Source organism: Heptranchias perlo, chromosome 5 (assembly GCF_035084215.1).
Source record: "Heptranchias perlo isolate sHepPer1 chromosome 5, sHepPer1.hap1, whole genome shotgun sequence".
NCBI classification, from domain to species: Eukaryota; Metazoa; Chordata; class Chondrichthyes; order Hexanchiformes; family Hexanchidae; genus Heptranchias; species Heptranchias perlo.
Window position 1 is genome coordinate 46,248,550 of NC_090329.1, and position 18,350 is coordinate 46,266,899.

At 47.4% G+C, this 18,350-nt stretch overlaps 1 protein-coding gene across 1 annotated transcript in view; it reads left to right on the top strand.

Annotated features, from left to right (window-relative positions):
- The window catches only part of LOC137322151 (adhesion G-protein coupled receptor F3-like), a 101,136-nt gene that overhangs the window by 74,903 nt on the left and 7,883 nt on the right, over positions 1–18,350 (top strand). Inside the window, exons 13-16 of the mRNA XM_067985265.1 lie at positions 3,514–3,729; positions 5,037–5,204; positions 5,403–5,608; positions 16,383–16,571. Coding sequence (XP_067841366.1) covers positions 3,514–3,729; positions 5,037–5,204; positions 5,403–5,608; positions 16,383–16,571 — 779 coding nt within the window. The remainder of the gene's footprint in view (positions 1–3,513; positions 3,730–5,036; positions 5,205–5,402; positions 5,609–16,382; positions 16,572–18,350) is intronic.

Consider the following 18,350-nt stretch of genomic DNA (forward strand, 5'->3'; position numbering starts at 1 on the left):
CCCACTGGCCCAATTGATCAAGATCCCGTTGCAATCCCAGATAACCTTCTTCACTGTCCACAATGCCACCAATCTTGGTGTCATCTGCAAACTTACTAACCATGCCTCCTAAATTCTCATCCAAATCATTAATATAAATAACAAATAACAGGGGACACAGCACCGATCCCTGAGGCACACCACTGGTCACAGGCCTCCAGTCCAAAAAACAACCCTCCACAACCACCCTCTGTCTCCTGTCGTCAATCCAATTTTGTATCCAATTGGCTACCTCACCTTGGATCCCGTGAGATTTAACCTTATGTAACAACCTACCATGCGGTACCTTGTCAAAGGCTTTGCTAAAGTCCATGTAGACCACGTCTACTGCACAGCTCTCATCTATCTTCTTGGTTACCCCTTCAAAAAACTCAATCAAATTCGTGAGACATGATTTTCCTCTCTCAAAGCCATGCTGACTGTTCCTAATCAGTCCCTGCCTCTCCAAATGCCTGTAGATCCTGTCTCTCAGAATACCCTCTAACAACTTACCCACTACAGATGTCAGGCTCACCGGTCTGTAGTTCCCAGGCTTTTCCCTGCCGCCCTTCTTAAACAAAGGCACAACATTTGCTACCCTCCAATCTTCAGGCACCTTACCTGTAGCTGTCGATGATTCAAATATCTCTGCTAGGGGACCCGCAATTTCCTCCCTAACCTCCCATAACGTCCTGGGATACATTTCATCAGGTCCCGGAGATTTATCTACCTTGATGCACGTTAAGACTTCCAGCACCTCCCTCTCTGTAATATGTACACTCCTCAAGACATCACTATTTATTTCCCCAAGTTCCCTAACATCCATGCCTTTCTCAACCGTAAATACCAATGTGAAATATTCATTTAGGATCTCACCCATCTCTTGTGGTTCCGCACATAGATGACCTTGTTGATCCTTAAGAGGCCCTACTCTCTCCCTAGTTACTCTTTTGCCCTTTATGTATTTGTAGAAGCTCTTTGGATTCTCCTTTGCCTTATCTGCCAAAGTAATCTCATGTCCCCTTTTTGCCCTCCTGATTTCTCTCTTAACTCTACTCCAGCAATCTCTATACTCTTCAAGGGATCCACTTGATCCCAGCTGCCTATGCATGTCATATGCCTCCTTCTTCTTTTTGACTAGGGCCTCAATCTCCCGAGTCATCCAAGGTTCCCTACTTCTACCAGCCTTGCCCTTCACTTTTTAAGGAATGTGCTTACCCTGAACCCTAGTTAACACACTTTTGAAAGCCTCCCACTTACCAGACGTCCCTTTGCCTGCCAACAGACTCTCCCAATCAACTTCTGAAAGTTCCTGTCTAATACCATCAAAATTGACCTTTCCCCAATTTAGAATTTTAACTTTTGGGCCAGACCTATCCTTCTCCATAGCTATCTTAAAACTAATGGAATTATGATCACTGGTCCCAAAGTGATCCCTCACTAACACGTCTGTCACCTGCCCTTCCTTATTTCCCAAGAGGAGGTCAAGTTTTGCCCCCTCTCTAGTCGGGCCATCCACATACTGAATGAGAAATTCCTCCTGAATACACTCAACAAATTTCTCTCCATCCAAGCCCCTAATGCTATGGCTGTCCCAGTCAATGTTGGGAAAGTTAAAGTCCCCTACTATTACCACCCTATTTTTCTTGCAGCTGTCTGTAATCTCCTTACATATTTGCTCCTCAATTTCCCGTTGACTATTTGGGGGTCTGTAGTACAATCCTATCAAAGTGATCTCTCCCTTCTTATTTTTCAGTTCTACCCATATAGACTCAGTGGGCGAACCCTCGGATATATCCCCTCTCACTACTGCCGTGATGTTCTCCCTTATCAAGAACGCAACTCCCCCTCCTCTCTTACCTCCTGCTCTATCTTTCCTATAGCATCTGTACCCTGGAACATTGAGCTGCCAGTCCTGCCCCTCCCTTAGGGGTGGGAATTTGGGCGCACCCATTTTTGAGCATGATGGGGGTAGCAGGGAGAGATCCCTGAGCCTGAGGGCTGGAGGGTAAGATCGGAGACATAGGAGGCCGGAAGAGAGAGATAGGAGGCCAGGGTAGGGAGATAGGAGACCGGGAGAGAGAGTTAAGAGGCTGGGAAAGGGCAATAGAACGGTCAGGGGGGTGTAGAGATAGGAGGCCGGGGTGGGGGGAAGACAGGAGGCCGGGAGTGGTGGGGGCGGGGGAGGTAGGAGGCCAGGGGTTGGGGAGATAGGAGGCCGGGGTTAGTGGGGAGATAGGAGGCCGGGGTTAGGGGGGGAGATAGGAGGCCGGGGTTAGGGGGGAGATAGGAGGCCGGGGTTAGGGGGGAGATAGGAGGCCGGGGTTAGGGGGGAGATAGGAGGCCGGGGTTAGGGGGGAGATAGGAGGCCGGGGTTAGGGGGGAGATAGGAGGCCGGGGTTAGGGGGGAGATAGGAGGCCGGGGTTAGGGGGGAGATAGGAGGCCGGGGTTAGGGGGGAGATAGGAGGCCGGGGTTAGGGGGGAGATAGGAGGCCGGGGTTAGGGGGGAGATAGGAGGCCGGGGTTAGGGGGGAGATAGGAGGCCGGGGTTAGGGGGGAGATAGGAGGCCGGGGTTAGGGGGGAGATAGGAGGCCGGGGTTAGGGGGGAGATAGGAGGCCGGGGTTAGGGGGGAGATAGGTGGCCGGGAGTGGGGGTGGGGACGGAGGTAGGAGGCCAGGGGAGAGAGGAGATAGGAGGCTGGGAAAGGGCAATAGAAAGGTCAGGGGGGTGTAGAGATAGGAGGCCGGGGTGGGGGGAAGACAGGAGGCCGGGAGGGGTGGGCGGGGGAGACAGGAGGCCGCGGTTAGGGGAGACAGGAGGCCGCGGTTAGGGGGAGACAGGAGGCCGGGAGTGCGAGATAGGAGACCGGGGGTGGGGACGGAGGTAGGAGGCCAAGGGAGAGAGGAGATAGGAGGCTGTGGGGGCAGATGGAAGCCGGGTCAGGGGAAAAAGCGGCAATTGGGGAGTGCGGCTTCTTCCAGCTCCACATTCGAGTAAGTATATTTCTAAAACTTATCTTGTTGGTAACAGGTAGCCCCAAGGTCTGGTTTTCCTGAGGAAAACCAAGTCTTGCAACGGGGGCCTCAAACAGGCATTCGGCCCCTTATTTGCAGACGCAAAGAGCCTAACGCATGTTTCAGGAGTGGGCACTGCACAATGATTTTATCTCCTTTCCCAATATGGCGGCGGCACACTTCTGGCCGGAAATGTATGCGTGCTTCCTGCCCACTATTTTGGAGCCTTAGTAGGCCTGTTGGCACCCAATAATCAGGCGCTACACAGCCAAATTTCGAAGTCCCATAATTTCCCTATACATTTGTTTCACAATTGTGTGGTATCAGCAGAATTTTTATGTTACAATCAAACTTACCTGAGGGTCACAAAATTAAAAGAGTAAGTTATTCCTAAAGGAAGATCATAATTGATGGGTATGTATCATTCATTCCGTAGTTTTACTGAAGGTGTGTTTTTGTTTTATACTGCATTGTGCAGGTAACTATTGCTGTTATTTTGGTTTTGAAAACCAATCAATCCTGCATAAAGCCTGTGGAGATCCAAACATTTATCTTCTACCTGAGGAGATTACAACAATTCCGTCACAATACACACTGAGTAAATCAATTTCGAATTTGCCTGCTGAAGTTAAATGTTGCATCAAGAATGATGGAGAAAACTATAATATAACATTGGAAGCAAACAGCAGCTCAGGTGCAAATACACTATTTTATGTTTTTAGTAACATTTCTTTACAGTCAAAATATTAATAGCTATATTTATACTTTTCACACCTCTGTAATATTCTGATTTCTCACCTTAAATGAAAATGTTAAAAGTCTTATATTTTGCGATCACTAAATGTCACATCTTAATCATGAAAGTCTTCGGCTATTCATAGTTTTCAATCTTCTTACTGCTAATAAGCACTATTGTGGACAATGGTGCACTTTAAAAGTGGGTGTTAATTGTTTGCCTGTGTGAATTTGGTTGGCAAAGTTTGATTCTCAGTTGCTTAGCCCGTTTACCTCGTATCACCAAATTTATTGATACCAAAAATCCGCGCCCATTTTAGCCGGAAACCAGGCCAGTTATGCTAGTCTTAATTCAGGGATTCCAAAATGGCCTGTTTGGGTTGAAGCTTCCAACCCATCCCAAACATGGCCATCGGTGTCGGGGTGGGGTGGGATGCAGAGACAAGAATATCCTACATCAAGAGTTCCAATTCCATGATCCTTCATAGGTACCTAGTCCATGCAGGAATATCTCCCTGACCTTCGACACTCAGGGGCCCACCTGGGAGCCCAGGCCAAGATCAGGACCGGGACCACTGAGTATACAGTGTGCCGCCCCTGTCCAGGTTAGAACGGGCCCGGTCACATCCTCAGCGAATGGGGGAGTAAAACTGGCCTCCGACGGTCTTCTGAGCAGAGATCTGGTGTTTTCAGGTGCCACACAACTTTCTTCGCTCTGTGTTGCACTCCCAGCTGATTTATAATGGGAGTGCACCCCAGTCTCCAAGGGATTTCGAGGCCAATTTCTTGTGTCCATTACTAATACCAGAGGAAATCAACTGTATTATGTAATTCATTGTGTGTTACGTGGTATAGCGCTCCTTTTTTATAATACAGCCTATCTTCTGATTCAGAATCGGCAACGTCATTGGATATCTGCTGGCATATAATAAAATATTGAAAATCAAATGCAAAAATATTTTTGTTGCCATGGTTACCCAGCCGCCACATTCCATTTCTCAGAGGCGCAAGCCTGCAGTTAACTCCTTCCAGGCCTTTATAATTCTTGGTACCTTAGATACAGATGTGTAAGAACAGCATCTTCTCATTTTGTTTGCCACATTGTGGGAAATGCTTAGTGTCCACTTGCCGCCCGATGTGAAAGTTGAGAATGGTAACTCGTCATGTGAGGGAATTGGAACTGTGAACAAACATTCTACAACTGTATTCATTTGAGTAGTGGTGTATCACTAATGCAAGGTATTAATTATATTTTCCTATTTTCAGATGGAGTAAAATTAATTTCGAATAAAATTCTGTCAGCTGACAATGACTTATGGTGTTGGACATATGAAATAAGTAGGAAATTTGTACACAGTGCTAATTATAGTTGCACATTTACAAATTCAGTATACCAAAGGAAATCTAAAAATATATCTATTGTTGTCCTAAGTGGTAAGTAAAACCTTTATCTCCGCATTCAGTAAAATGTTCCTTACATAACTTAGTGAGAAGAGAAAATAAAATAGTCCTACTCTTTGATTTGCTGGACCAATTGTTGCAGAGAAGATCCAGTGCAGTCAGTGGTCTTTCTTAAACCATTTGTTGATTACGCATTGATGTCTGTTATTTTCCTTTTTAATTTTTGTTCAGAGAATGACAAGTCATGCAAACCTGAAGAGAGTGAAGGTTATGATTGGATTACTACAAGAGCTGGCTTAGATGCTGAAACCAATGTCAGCTGTGGAACAGATAGAGTTGGAAAAATAATAAGACATTGTGACAAGGATGGCCAATGGGGCAAAGTGTTTATCAACTGTACACAAAAAGTTTTGGTGGAATTACTAAATCTTGCTCAGGTATTATTTTTGTTATCATGGTCTTAATTTTAATTTAGTGGTTAAAGAAGGCTGGATTGGGTGTTTCAACTCTTACTGAATGGGCTACTTCATGGTACTACTCTTATTTTGATGTAGGTCCTGTTCCCACTGCCAAGTTCCTTTGGTTTTAATTCTAATACCCTTTCCTTTCATTTAGCTCAACATTGTTTCTGACTAAATCACCTGGGGTTGGGGAGCTACAATATGCTATAGAAGTATTTGCTGACTATAGACGATTATTTACAGGAAGCCGTTTTATTGACCCTGGAGCAATAGAAGTCACTGTTGCCAACTACACAGTAAACATTCTGTCATTATATTTCAGGATGCCTTTTCTTTAATTAATTATAAGGAGATACTGTGTTGCCCCAGTGTCATCAAACAAAAAAACCCAACAAAGGTGCCCCCTTTTTAGAGAAGCACACCTAATAGAAAATTAAATCATAAAAAACAAAGGAAAGTTATCAAATTAAATAATAATGATGCCAACCGTGTCCAATATGTCCTCCAGTCCCTGCAGTTCCCACCAGTCACGGAAGGCCTCAAGTGAACTGGCGGACACTGCATGCTCATTCTCCATGGTGCAGACAAGGCCACGGAAGAGAGGCAGGCGGCCAGAGCGACCCTCCCCACGGGTCGTGTCCAACCTGTGTTTCAGGATGTGACTTACTTTAATAGCAGATCACAGAAATATGGTCATTTTACCACTGTTGCAGTCCATAGTACTTACAAATCTTCTCAGCATCAACAAAGGCACATTTATAAAACTTAGATAATAACTGCCACAATGTCTGGAACGAGCTGCCAGAGGCAGTAGTAGAGGCGGGTACAATTTTGTCTTTTAAAAAGCATTTGGACAGTTACATGGGGAAGATGGGTATCGAGGGATATGGGCCAAGTGCAGGCAATTGGGACTAGCTTAGTGGTATAAACTGGGCGACATGGACATGTTGGGCCGAAGGGCCTGTTTCCATGTTGTAACTTCTATGATTCTATGATTCTATGAATGTGAAGTACTGAACAGCAGTATTGATTGCAATCACTAATAAATCTATTGACATACTTTTTGGCTCTGTACACAAAAGTTAACTAATATTCTTTTTTGTAAAGGTTAGTGCATGTAATTTCTACATTAATAATTTGGCATTTTAATCTAAGTTGCTGCACATTGTATTGCTGTGCTATCTGTTCATAAGTAACAGAAATATGTGAAAATATTGGGAAGTTTGAAATCTGAAAGTGATACAGCACAATCTATATAATGTTAAAAATCTAATGTACCACGCACACTTCCTGTTTAGTAACCCTTAATTACTCCCTTCTAACACATTATTTCTGTCATACTATTCTTGTCATACCTGGCTATCATGTCTCTACTTTACTTTTATACTCACCTTCCATTTACATCTCCTAGCTGCATCTCCAAGGCTTACAGTGAAAATCCAGTTTTTCTAATGGCAGAGGAGGGATTCCCTATAGGTCCACTATCACTGCCCACTCACTGTGCCCGTGACAGGACTCCATGTCCTGATTGGTTCCCCCCCATTACCCCAACTCCTCACTGGACGCCCACAACGCACCCTCAGCCGAACTGACCCAAGCCCTGGTCCCGTGCTAACAAAAGCTGGGTTTTTTGCTTTAAGCAAATACTTTTAAAAACATTGGGCTGGATTTTGCTGTAAAAATAACGGTAAGGCTAACAGCACTCTCCGCTCTTTATGCGCAATTTGAACAGTAACCTCTGGTGAGCACACATGTGCAGTTAAACGCCGAAATCGGGAAGTTGCTGTCCAAGATACCCTGCTCCTCCAAAATCTGCGCAAAAACGGCATCTCGCTGTCTGGCTCCCCATTCAAATGAATTGAACAGCGTGAAGTTCCTGTACTGAAACCATAGATATGGACTAAATGCGCCTCAAAATGTTAGGGCTTGTCCGTTCCAGTCTGAATATCCCTTTAACGGCGTGGTAAGTCTTAATTACTACCAAACAACCTCTCTGGCACTGAAAATTAACTTTTACAAATGTGGAGTCTCATTCCTTCAGCTTTTGTTAGACATTTAAAAAAAATGTTTTCTTTTTCTTTCTGTTTCTTTTACCTCTGCTCTTAAAGCAATCTTTCTTTTCCTCTTTTTATTTCTCTTTCTGTACCTGATTTGACATTGAATTCACTATTCTAACTTACACTACCTTGTTCAGACTCTGCGCTGCTCATTAATGATTCCTTAATCTGATTGGTTAAGGAGACATAGCTGCTTGCCCTGTCCCAGATCCCACTGCGCTAAATGGATCTCTAACTCACAGTAACTTGCCGTGCAAAAGCTCATAAAGTCTATGGGTAAGTACAAGTCTAATGAACGGCTGGCGCTGTTAGTTTGCCGCTTACAGCAAAATCCAGCCCATTAAAGTTTATGGAAGCATTCAGAGAAATTAGAGGCAGTTTCCACTCACAATGGGGATTATTAATGCGGGGCAAGATTCCCTGCAGGGTTTCCCACACTTTGGAAAGCCTGTATTATCTGAAAAGCACTGTGTTCCATTTCAATAAAATAGGGCTGTCTAGAATTGTAGTGGAAAGCTATGTCCATTTTTAAAATCTTTTACAGAAGGATTCTCCTTAACTCCTCCCTCCCAGTCCCACTCCCACCCACCTAAGCATTCAAGCCTTCCTCCTTACATCCTAACAGAAATGGATTCCAGGTGCAGCAGAAGGGAACCCATTAACACAGTATTAGGAATTGAGAACAGCTAGTAAATATTTTATTTACTAGCTGTTTCCCCATAACCCTGTACATTTTTTCCTTTCAAATATTTATTAAATTCCCTTTGAAAGTTACTACTGAATCTGCTTCCACCACCCTTTCGGGCAGTGCATTCCAGATTATTACAACTCACTGCTTAAATAATGTTTCCTCATGCCGCCTCTGGCTCTTTTGCCAATCACCTTAAATCTGTGTCCTCTGGTTACTGACCTTTCTGCCACTGGAAACGGTTTCTCCTTATTGAGTCTATCAAAACCATTCATGATTTTGAACACCTCTATCAAATCTCCCCTTAACCTTCTCTGTTCTGAGGAGAACAACCCCAGATTCTCCAGTTTCTCCACATAACTGAAGTCCCTCATCCCTGGTACCATTCTAGTAAATCTCCTCTGCACCCTCGCTAAGGCCTTGACATCCTTCCAGTACACAATACTCCAGCTACGGCCTAACCAATGTTTTATAAATGTTTAGCATAACTTCCTTGCTTTTGTACTCTATGCCTCTACTAATAAAGCCTAGAATCCCATATGCTCTTTTACAGCCTTCTCAACTTGTCCTGCCACCTTCAAAGATTTGTGTACATACACCCCCAGGTCTCTCTGTTCCTGTGCCCCCTTTAAAATTGTACCATTTACTTTATATTGCCTCTCCTCATTTTTCCTACCATAATGCATCACTTCACACTTCTCTGCTTTAAATTTCATCTGTCATATGTCTGCCCATTTCACCAGTCTGTCTATGTCCTCCTGAAGTCTGTTACTATCCTCCACATTGTTTACTACATTTCCAAGTTTCATGTCATCTGCAAATTTTGGAATTATACCGTCTATACCCAAGTCCAGGTCATTAATATATCGCAAAAAGAGCAATGGTCCTAATACCAACCTTTGGGGGGCACCACTGTAAAATTCCCTCCAGTTTGAAAAACAACCGTTCACCACTACTCTCTGCTTTCTGTTGCCTAGCCAATTTTGTATCCACACTGCCACTGTCCCTTTAATCCCACAGGCTTTAATCTTGCTTACAAGTCTATTATTTGGTACTTTATCAAATGCTTTTTGAACATCCAGTTACACAACATCAACCCGCACTACCCTCATCAACCCTCTCCGTTACTTCATCAAAGAACTCAATCAAGTTAGTCAAACACGATTTTCCTTTAACAAATCCGTGCTGACTTTCATTTATTAGCCCATACTTTTCCAAGTGCCAGTTAGTTTTGTCCCAGATTACTATCTCTAAAAGTTTCCCACCACCGACGTTAGGCTGACTGGCCTGTAATTACCGGGTTTGTCCCTCTCCCCTTTTTTGAACAGGGGTGTAACATTTGCAATCCTCCAGTTCTCTGGCACCACCCCCACATCTAAGGAGGATTGGAAGATTGTGGCCAGAGCCTTTGCAATTTCCAGCCTTACGTCCCTCAGTAACCTAAAATGCATTTCATCTGGACCGAGTGACTTTTCTACTTTGAGTACTGCCAATCTTTTAAGTACCTCCCCTTTATCTATTTTTATCCTATCCAATACCATTACTACCTCCTCCTTTACTGGTACAACGGCAGCATCCTCTCCTCTAATGAAGATGGATGTGAAGTACTCATTTACTACCTCAGCTATGCCCTCTGCCTCCACAAGATCTCCTTTTTTGTCCCTAATCTATCCCATTCTTCCTTTGACTACCCTTTTATTATTTATATGTTTAGAAAAGACTTTTGGGTTCCCTTTTATGTTAGCCGTTAATCTATTCTCATACTCTCTCTTTGCCCTTCTTATTTCCTTTTTTAGATTTCCTCTGTACTTTCTGTATTCAGCTTGATCTCTACTGTATTATGAACCTTACATTTGTCAGAAGCCTCCTTTTTCTGTTTCATTTTAATCTCTATGGGGGAAGAAATTGGATGGGGCCATTTTTGGGAGCAGGAAGCGTGATGTGCTATTACCCCAGGCCCAATGGCCCCTGCACAGGCAGGATGCAAGTTTGAACCCACCCGAGGACTCACCTGCAATCAGCGTTCCATTCCAGGCCTAGCACGTGGAATCAATGCAATTTGCACTTTCCACCACCAGAGGGAGCACAATCTCTTAAAGGGAGGATGTTTCTTCGAAATCTCTTAAAGGTAGCTGGTACCTGTTATTTGCTGAAAATAACAGTCAGCTGTCTGCACGGAGTCCGAACGGAGGTCGGACATCGCACACATAAGACACAGAAGCAGATCCCATCCCTGTGTTTACACACTGATGAGTTTTGTTAAAATATTGAATAAAGGTTGCGCACTACTAAATCCCACATCCTCCAATCTGCACACCAGACCTCACCAATCTGCTGATCTGAGTTGGTACCAGGCACCAAGGTTCTCTGATGATGCACTAGAGACCTTGGTGCAAGAGGTGGACAGAAGATGGGACATCCTATATCCGCAGGGGGGGTGGGGGGAGGCAAGAGGCCCTCCAGACATATATCCAAAAGGCAGTGGGAGGCATCGGGGGACGAAGTCAATGCCAGGTGCATAGCATCATGAACATGGATGCAGTGCAGGAAGAAGTTTAATGCTTTGACACGAGTGGTCAAGCTGAGTGAGGTCAACTGTCAAGTGGCGTCTCCTACCAACTGCACCACACACCACACCCCCCAACCCCCACATACCAACAAACTCACTCTTTCCATCTGTACTTAACTCTTCCAACCAGATGCTTCCTGTTATTTTCAGGAATTAAAATCTCCAGAGCCTCGCACTGCGAAGGGCCGAATGGTTTGTGGTCCTCCTTGGCCCTTGTCCGCACGAGTCCAGCATAAGTTAAAATCGGCGCTATGGCGTTTGTCACTTTCTTAATACATTGGACACTGCAGACTGTTTGATGTAGTATATGCTCCCTTGGAAGGGTCTGCTAGCATGAAAGCTTCAAGCTGTGGTGGCCTTAACTTCTCCTGGAAGATCTGTCCTTGTTCCAGATGTTGTCTGCAGGTCATCCTGCAACTGATGGCATCATTCTGTAAGAGCTTGGCTTGTAAAGTGAAGGAGGCAAAGACAGGTCCAAATACACATGGAGGGGTCTATAAACATGGGTGCCAGGGTAGTGAAAGGTGCAGACAAAATATGCCATCGCACCTAGCTTTATTCAGAACCAATTTTCCTCATTTAAACCATGCAGTGCTATGGGAATTCCAAAGGAATTCCTATCCTCCCCACTTTGTATGGTGCAATTTACATGGCAGCTGCAACCAAGAAAAATATAGGAAAGTACTAGAGATAAAAACCCAAAAAATGGAAACATGGCTGACTGCACCACAAAACCAACAAACGCACAGAGCAAAATGCAGCAAAATGTATTTGTAAATGTAAATAAAACAAACATTTTTAACAGCAAATCAAATAGCAATTTCCCTTTAAGGTGCCCAGGGTAAGTCCCGTGACTCAATTTAATATAGGTGAGAAATCTCGCGGTAAGAGGAGCCTCAATCAAAGACATGAATTTCAGCGTAGGACCAAATTGAAATAAATATTCCGTGCTGATGAGGCTCACACGTGCCTACAGCATGTCTCATTCTGCGTTCTGAAATCAGAAGATGCGCCACGCAGCAAATTGGGCGGATGCCCCATTTGTGCCAGAAACCGTGCAGGGGGCTGCCCAAAGCATTTAAGCATTTAAACGACCATGACCCTAGGATTTCAGGTAGGTTTAAAATTGCAGGCAAGTGGTGGGCAGAAGTTCCACTCTGCTCCTGATCCACAATCCCCCACCACCAGACCTCCCCAGGGATTTCAGGTCCCAGATCCATAGCAGCAACTAATTCATCTGTGCGTTCTTAGCTTTAAAGGGATAAAAATTAAATACATAGATGGAGGAATAGCTATTACATATTAAGAATGGCGAGGGGTCGCCACATTCTAATGGTATTGCCCCCTTAGGTGGCACTGCGAGGGGCACATAATCTGACTTATTGGGATGATTTTCACCATCACCACTTGGGCGATAAACTAGTGGGGCAAATCACCCACCCATTATAGAATTCGCCTGGTTTTCATTACCATTGAAACCAAGGCAATGAAAATTGGATGGATTATATAAAAGGTGGGTGTCCACTTTGCCAGATCACCTCCCTGGCGGTGAAGGTGAAAATCTACTCCACCTTCCCTCCACCTTGATATTTTCACCATCACGACTGAGAACGACCACCCGCTGAAAACAAAATTGGTTCTGCTCACCCGCTCACAAGGCTTTACTCCCCATACTGATAAGAAATTGTAGCCTGTGCCCCTCATCCAGACAGAATCCCTATCCCCGACGTTTGTCCTCTCCTACTGCGTAGTATCTCCCAATCCCAACCCCACCTTTCCCACCGAGTACCATTTCCAAATCCCTCCCCCAATGTACAGCATTTCAATGAGCAATCCTCAAGCATCTCTTACCTCCCCCCTGCCCCCACCCCCCTCACCACCACAAGCATTGGTATAACTTCAGGATCTCCCTCCCACCGAGTCAGCTTTTCAATTTTGAGAGGGAGGAGATGGGACAAAGGGAGAAGAAGAGAACAAGTGGTGAGCCGATGGGAGAGAGAGGAGGAGAGGAGGGGATGAGAAGGGGTGAGAGGAAAGGTGGAGAATGGAGAGAAGGGGGAGAGGGTGGCAGGAGGGGGAGTGCAGTGGAAGGAGAGGAGGGGAAGGGGAGGATAGGAGGTGGTTTAGAGGGGGAGAGGAGGGGGAGTGCAGTGGAAGGAGAGGGAGGAAGTGGAGGGGAAGGGGAGGATAGGAGGAGGTTTAGAGGGGGGAGGAGGAGGAGTGCAGCTGAAGGAGAGGGAGGGAGAGGAGGGGAAGGGGAGGATAAAGGAGGTTTAGAGGGGGGAGGAGGGGGGAGTGCAGCTGAAGGAGAGGGAGGGAGAGAAGGGGAAGATAGGAGGAGGTTTAGAGGGGGCGAGGAGGTGGAGTGCAGTGGAAGGAGAGGATAAAGGAGGTTTAGAGGGGGGAGGAGGGGGAGTGCAGTGGAAGGAGAGGGAGGGAGACAAGGGGAAGGGGAGGATAGGAGGAGGTTTAGAGGGGGGAGGAGGGGGAGTGCAGCTGAAGGAGAGGGAGGGAGACAAGGGGAAGGGGAGGATAGGAGGAGGTTTAGAGGGGGGAGGAGTGGTGTAATATTAAAATGACCCTGTCTCCTACATCTTCCCCTTTGGACCACCCGGTCAACCTCTGAATCCTCCCTGAATCCTCGTCTCTCCTCCCCTCTTCGAGAAACACTACAGCCCCAATATTTACGGGGAGTGGGGAGGGAGCAGGGGGGAGGTTTCTAGGAGGTCCTGTCGAAATTAACAGCAGGACAAGTTTTACATTTTTTGTATCAATTTCCCAACCACTGCAAGACAGATTGAGAGGCTGACTGACTGTCGGGCGCATAGGCCTGCGGCACCAGGCCACAGCCAGGGAGCAGAGCGGAGGGAGGGAGGAACGGAGGGAGAGATCGCCGGTCAGACACCAGGTGGGGTCAGATTGCGGGTCAGACATCGGGTGGGGGCGGTCAGAGATCCTGGGGAGGGCGATTGCGGGAGGGGGTCCAATCGTGGGTGGGTGTGGGGGTCGGCCAATCACGGTGGGGGGGAGCAGGTTAGCTTGGGGGGCCGGGGGAAGCACTCTGGCTCCTCCTGGCCCACAAGCAGTGCTGGAAAGGCACTTACCTGTACCGTGCAGCCGTTCTCACCTCCCTTCGGCTGTCGGGTTTCCCGAGGCCTGAGAAACTCGGTCGGCCAGCATTAAATTTGAAAGAGAGCAAAAATGAGAGGCACGCAGCCCCGCTAAAATATTTAAATGTCGGGCCCGAGTCCGGAGGGCAGGTTAGTAGCCCACTCCCCAATCCACCTCCGTTAAAACTGGAATTGGGCACCTTGGAGGTAGGTTGGAGACGGGTTTCCCATTTTAAAATTTTTAAACCCCCCCCCACTGTCCTGCGGGTTAAAATTACCCCCACAGGACCAGGAGTAGGCCATTCAGCCTCTCGAGCCTGTTCCGCTATTCAATTAGATCATGGCTCGTCTGTACCTCACCTTCATTCACCCGACTTTGTTCCATACCCCTCATTACCCTAATAAAAATGCATCTATCTCAGCCCTGAAAATTTCAATTGACCCAGCATCCACAGCCTTTTGGGGGAGAGAGTTCCAGATTTCCACTACCCTTTGTTTGAAATAGGGCTTCCTGATTTCATTCCTAAATGGCCTAGCTCTAATTTTAAGATTATGCCCTCTTGTTTCTGATTCCTCCACCAAAGGAAATAGTTTCTCTGTATATACCCTATCGAATCCCTTTATCATTATAAACACCTGGATTAGATCATCCCTCAATCGTCTAAACTCAAGGGAATACAAACCAAGTTTATGCAACCTGTCCTCATAATATAGCCTAGTAAGCCCCGGGTTCATTCTGGTGAATCTATACTCTACCCCTCCAAGGCCAATATATCTTTCCTGGGTTTCAATGCCCAACTCCAGATGGGATCTGACCAAGGCTCTGTACTTCCTCCCGCCTATCCTCCGCCTCTTCTCCTTTCCCTACATCCTCCTCTTTTCCTGCGGTCCTTCTCATTTGCCCCCCCCCCCTCCCCCCGATACTCCTGTTTCTCCTCCTCAACCACTCTTCTCCTCTTACTCTCTTATCCTCTTTCTCATTTCACTCCCAATCGCCCTTTCATACTCGTCTCCCCCAACCCTCCCCTCCCTCCTTCCATTGCACCTTCACCCCCTCCCCTGCTTGGGTCCAATTATCTCCACCCTCCACCTCCCCTTAACCTGAATACAGCACTTGACCTTGACTCCATGGGCATGATTTTAAATGGGAAAAACAGGTGGGTGTGGGCGGTAAAAATTTTAAAAATCTAAAACCTGCCCCCAACCCACCCACTTCCGGTTTTAACGGAGGGGTGGGTGACCAACCTGCTCTTAGGAGGCGGGTCGGTCACTGAAAGCTTTCAAGGAGGCTGCGGGCCTCCATTTTTAGAGTTTTTTTGCTTTTAACACCTGGGGGCCGGGATTCCCGGGCCTTCTCCTTCATGCCACATGAGAGAAGGCGAGAAGGCCCAAAACTGCAGGTATGTGCTTTTATAGCACAGTGGTGTGGGCCCGGAAGAGCAGGAGTTGCTTCCCCCAGGCCCAACAAGCCTATTTGCAGCGACCCTACAAACGCAATCGACCGACTCCCCCACGATCTCTGACCCCGCGATGACCCTCGACCCCAACCCAACTGATGACTGACACCCCTTCCCCCCCCGATGACTGACACCCCCTCCGAGGACTGACTCTCCCCCCCCCCCCCCCCTCCAATGACTGACCCCCTGGTGACCTCCGACCTGATGGCCCCCGATGCCTGAGGCCCCCCCCCCCCCCGATGACCCCCGACACCCCCCGCCCCATCTAACACTTACCTTTTCACGTCCTCTTGCTGGCTGCTCTCCCGTCCAACTGAGAGCCAGCCTGTCAATCAGGCTAGCCTATCGGGTGAGAAACATACACAAAAAAGACGTCCTTACGTCAAAATCATAAGGACGTCCAGGAAACCCATACTTCCGAGTTTCCCGTCAGGAATTCCACTACCACCCCCCCCCCCCCACCATCCCCTTCCCGGCTCCCAGATAAAATCATACCCCATGTGTGTAATGCCACAAGAGATCAGCTGGTATATTAATAAAGGCTACTAATTTACAGTTTGCATGGAATAATGTACGGAGCTGTGGAATTTAGTCACCAAAGCATGAGTTAAAAAAGACAGAATGCCATTTAATAAAAATGGAATTTGACTTATTTAGTCACTGTAAATCAGTGGCCTTGATGTCATCCCTTACCACCCTGACCCAAACACCATTATTATTATAGAACTACCCCTGAGAAATGTCACAAGAGATCGTCCAAGAAAAAAGCCTAAACTTGGATGTGGACTATAGCAGGGCGGTCAGAAAAGAATAAAAAGGTTATAGGAAGCTGAGTTTTTGTGATTTAACTGGTTTACGTTGTCTTTCAGGAACTAGTGGAAGGCCGTGGTGCAGTGTCCCAAAAGCTGCCTGCAGTATTGCGTAATCTATCTGTCTTTAACCAGGCGTATGAGAGCGACAGCAATACTGCAGATACTGATGCTTCAATTAATATTCTGGAAACACTTTCCAATGCTGCAATTAATTCAAAATCTTCATTTAATACATCAATTGTGTCAGTAAGTCATTTTCCTTCATCTCCAAGGAGATCAAAGCTAATCTAAACCCTTCTGGATTTGATATAGTGGTACATTGAGTAAAAGCATTTTGGTTCTAAGTTAACGGGCCCGTTTTTACCAGGGGCGCGGGTTCTCGGCGGGTGGGCCAGCGGGCGTGTTGAAAACACGCCCAGTGAAATTAGTGGGTTGTCCGCGCGATCATAGCACGCAACGCACTAATTGGATCCACTTACCTGCTCCTCCGGGTTCCCCGCTGCTGATCTGTGCGTCGGGCGGGCTGCGCATGCGCAGTAAGATCTGTCAGCTGGAGGCGCTCTATTTAAAGGGGCAGTCCTCCACTGACAGATACTGCCACAAACAGCAAAAATTACAGCATGGAGCAGCCCAGAGGGAAGGCTGCTCCCAGTTTAATGATGTCTCACCCAAGGTATCATTAGATGGGGTGAGGAGGAGGGAGAGGACAGAGATCTTCCACCCGGCGGGCGGGAGGAAGCGGCCTGCCTCTGCCACCAAGAAGGCCTGGCTCAAGGTGGCAGAGGAGGTCACCAGCGCCACCAACATATCGCCCACCTGCATACAGTGCAGGAGGCGCTCCAATGACCTCAGTAGGTCAGCCACAGTGAGAACACGTAGTCTTTCCCCTACACTCCGTCTGCCACAACACTGCCCCCACTCCACATCTCCTTCGGCACTGCCAACACTACTCTGTCACATCACCCCTCATACCCACTCAAACCTCATCCTCATCTCACCTGCACCTACTCACCTCGCGAGTACTCACCCCGCCACTACCACGCAACCCAATCCTCATACAATCTCATGGCTCTATCCCATACTCACCCTCTCGTGCATCTCTCTCACGGCCAGCCTCACTCAACCTGCCACCACCTGTGCTGCAGCCACAGGGCATGCATCACATATGTGCAGTAGGCAGCGTAAGGCAAACGTGTCGTGAGCATGAAGGGGATGCACAAGGGTGTTTGAGGGTTTGTCATGGTTCTTACTTCTATTGAATTAAAGAACAACTCACATCACACATTATATTGGCACCACTACTGCCATGTCTTCGCGAATCCTGTCCGGTTTGTGCAATAATGCCCGCTCCTGGGTATCCCTATGAGGACCCACCACTGATGCCACTCAGTGTGTCACTGCAGAGTGGGTGTAGGTGTATTTGCAGGGCTCTTCTGCGCAGACGACTGAGAGACATCGGGGATGTCCCCGGTTGCAGCCTGGAAGGCTGTGGAGCAGAAGTTCGGGAGGGCAGTGGTGACTTTGACAGCGACAGGTAGGAAGATGGTGCACGGGCCAGCCAGGAGCAGGTCGGCATGAAGGAGGCTGCAGATGTCCACGGCTACATGTCGAGTGACTCTGAGCCTCCGTGTGCACTGCTGCTCAGAGAGGTCCAGGAGGCTGAGCCTCGGTCTGTGGACCCTGTGGCGAGGGTAGTGCCCTCTGCGACGCATCTCTCTCTGCGGTAGCCCTCCCTCCTGCTGTACAGGTGGATGTGTCGCAGCACTGTGTTGTGGAGTTCCACGTGTCAGAGGTGGACGGCGTGGATGGCGAGGCTGGTGAGGCTGGTGATGCTGTTCGCCCTCCGAGGAGGTCATGACTGCAGCTACGGCGGCCCCCATCCGCAAGATGTACATCTGAGGGGGTCCGCAAGGTAGGTACATGTGTCTGGACCCCGGGGTAAGTGTGCAGGTTGGGGACTTCAACCATCAGGAGGAGGGTGGTGGAGGCCAAACTTTTTTCCCAAGTGACGGAGTGGCCTCCTGC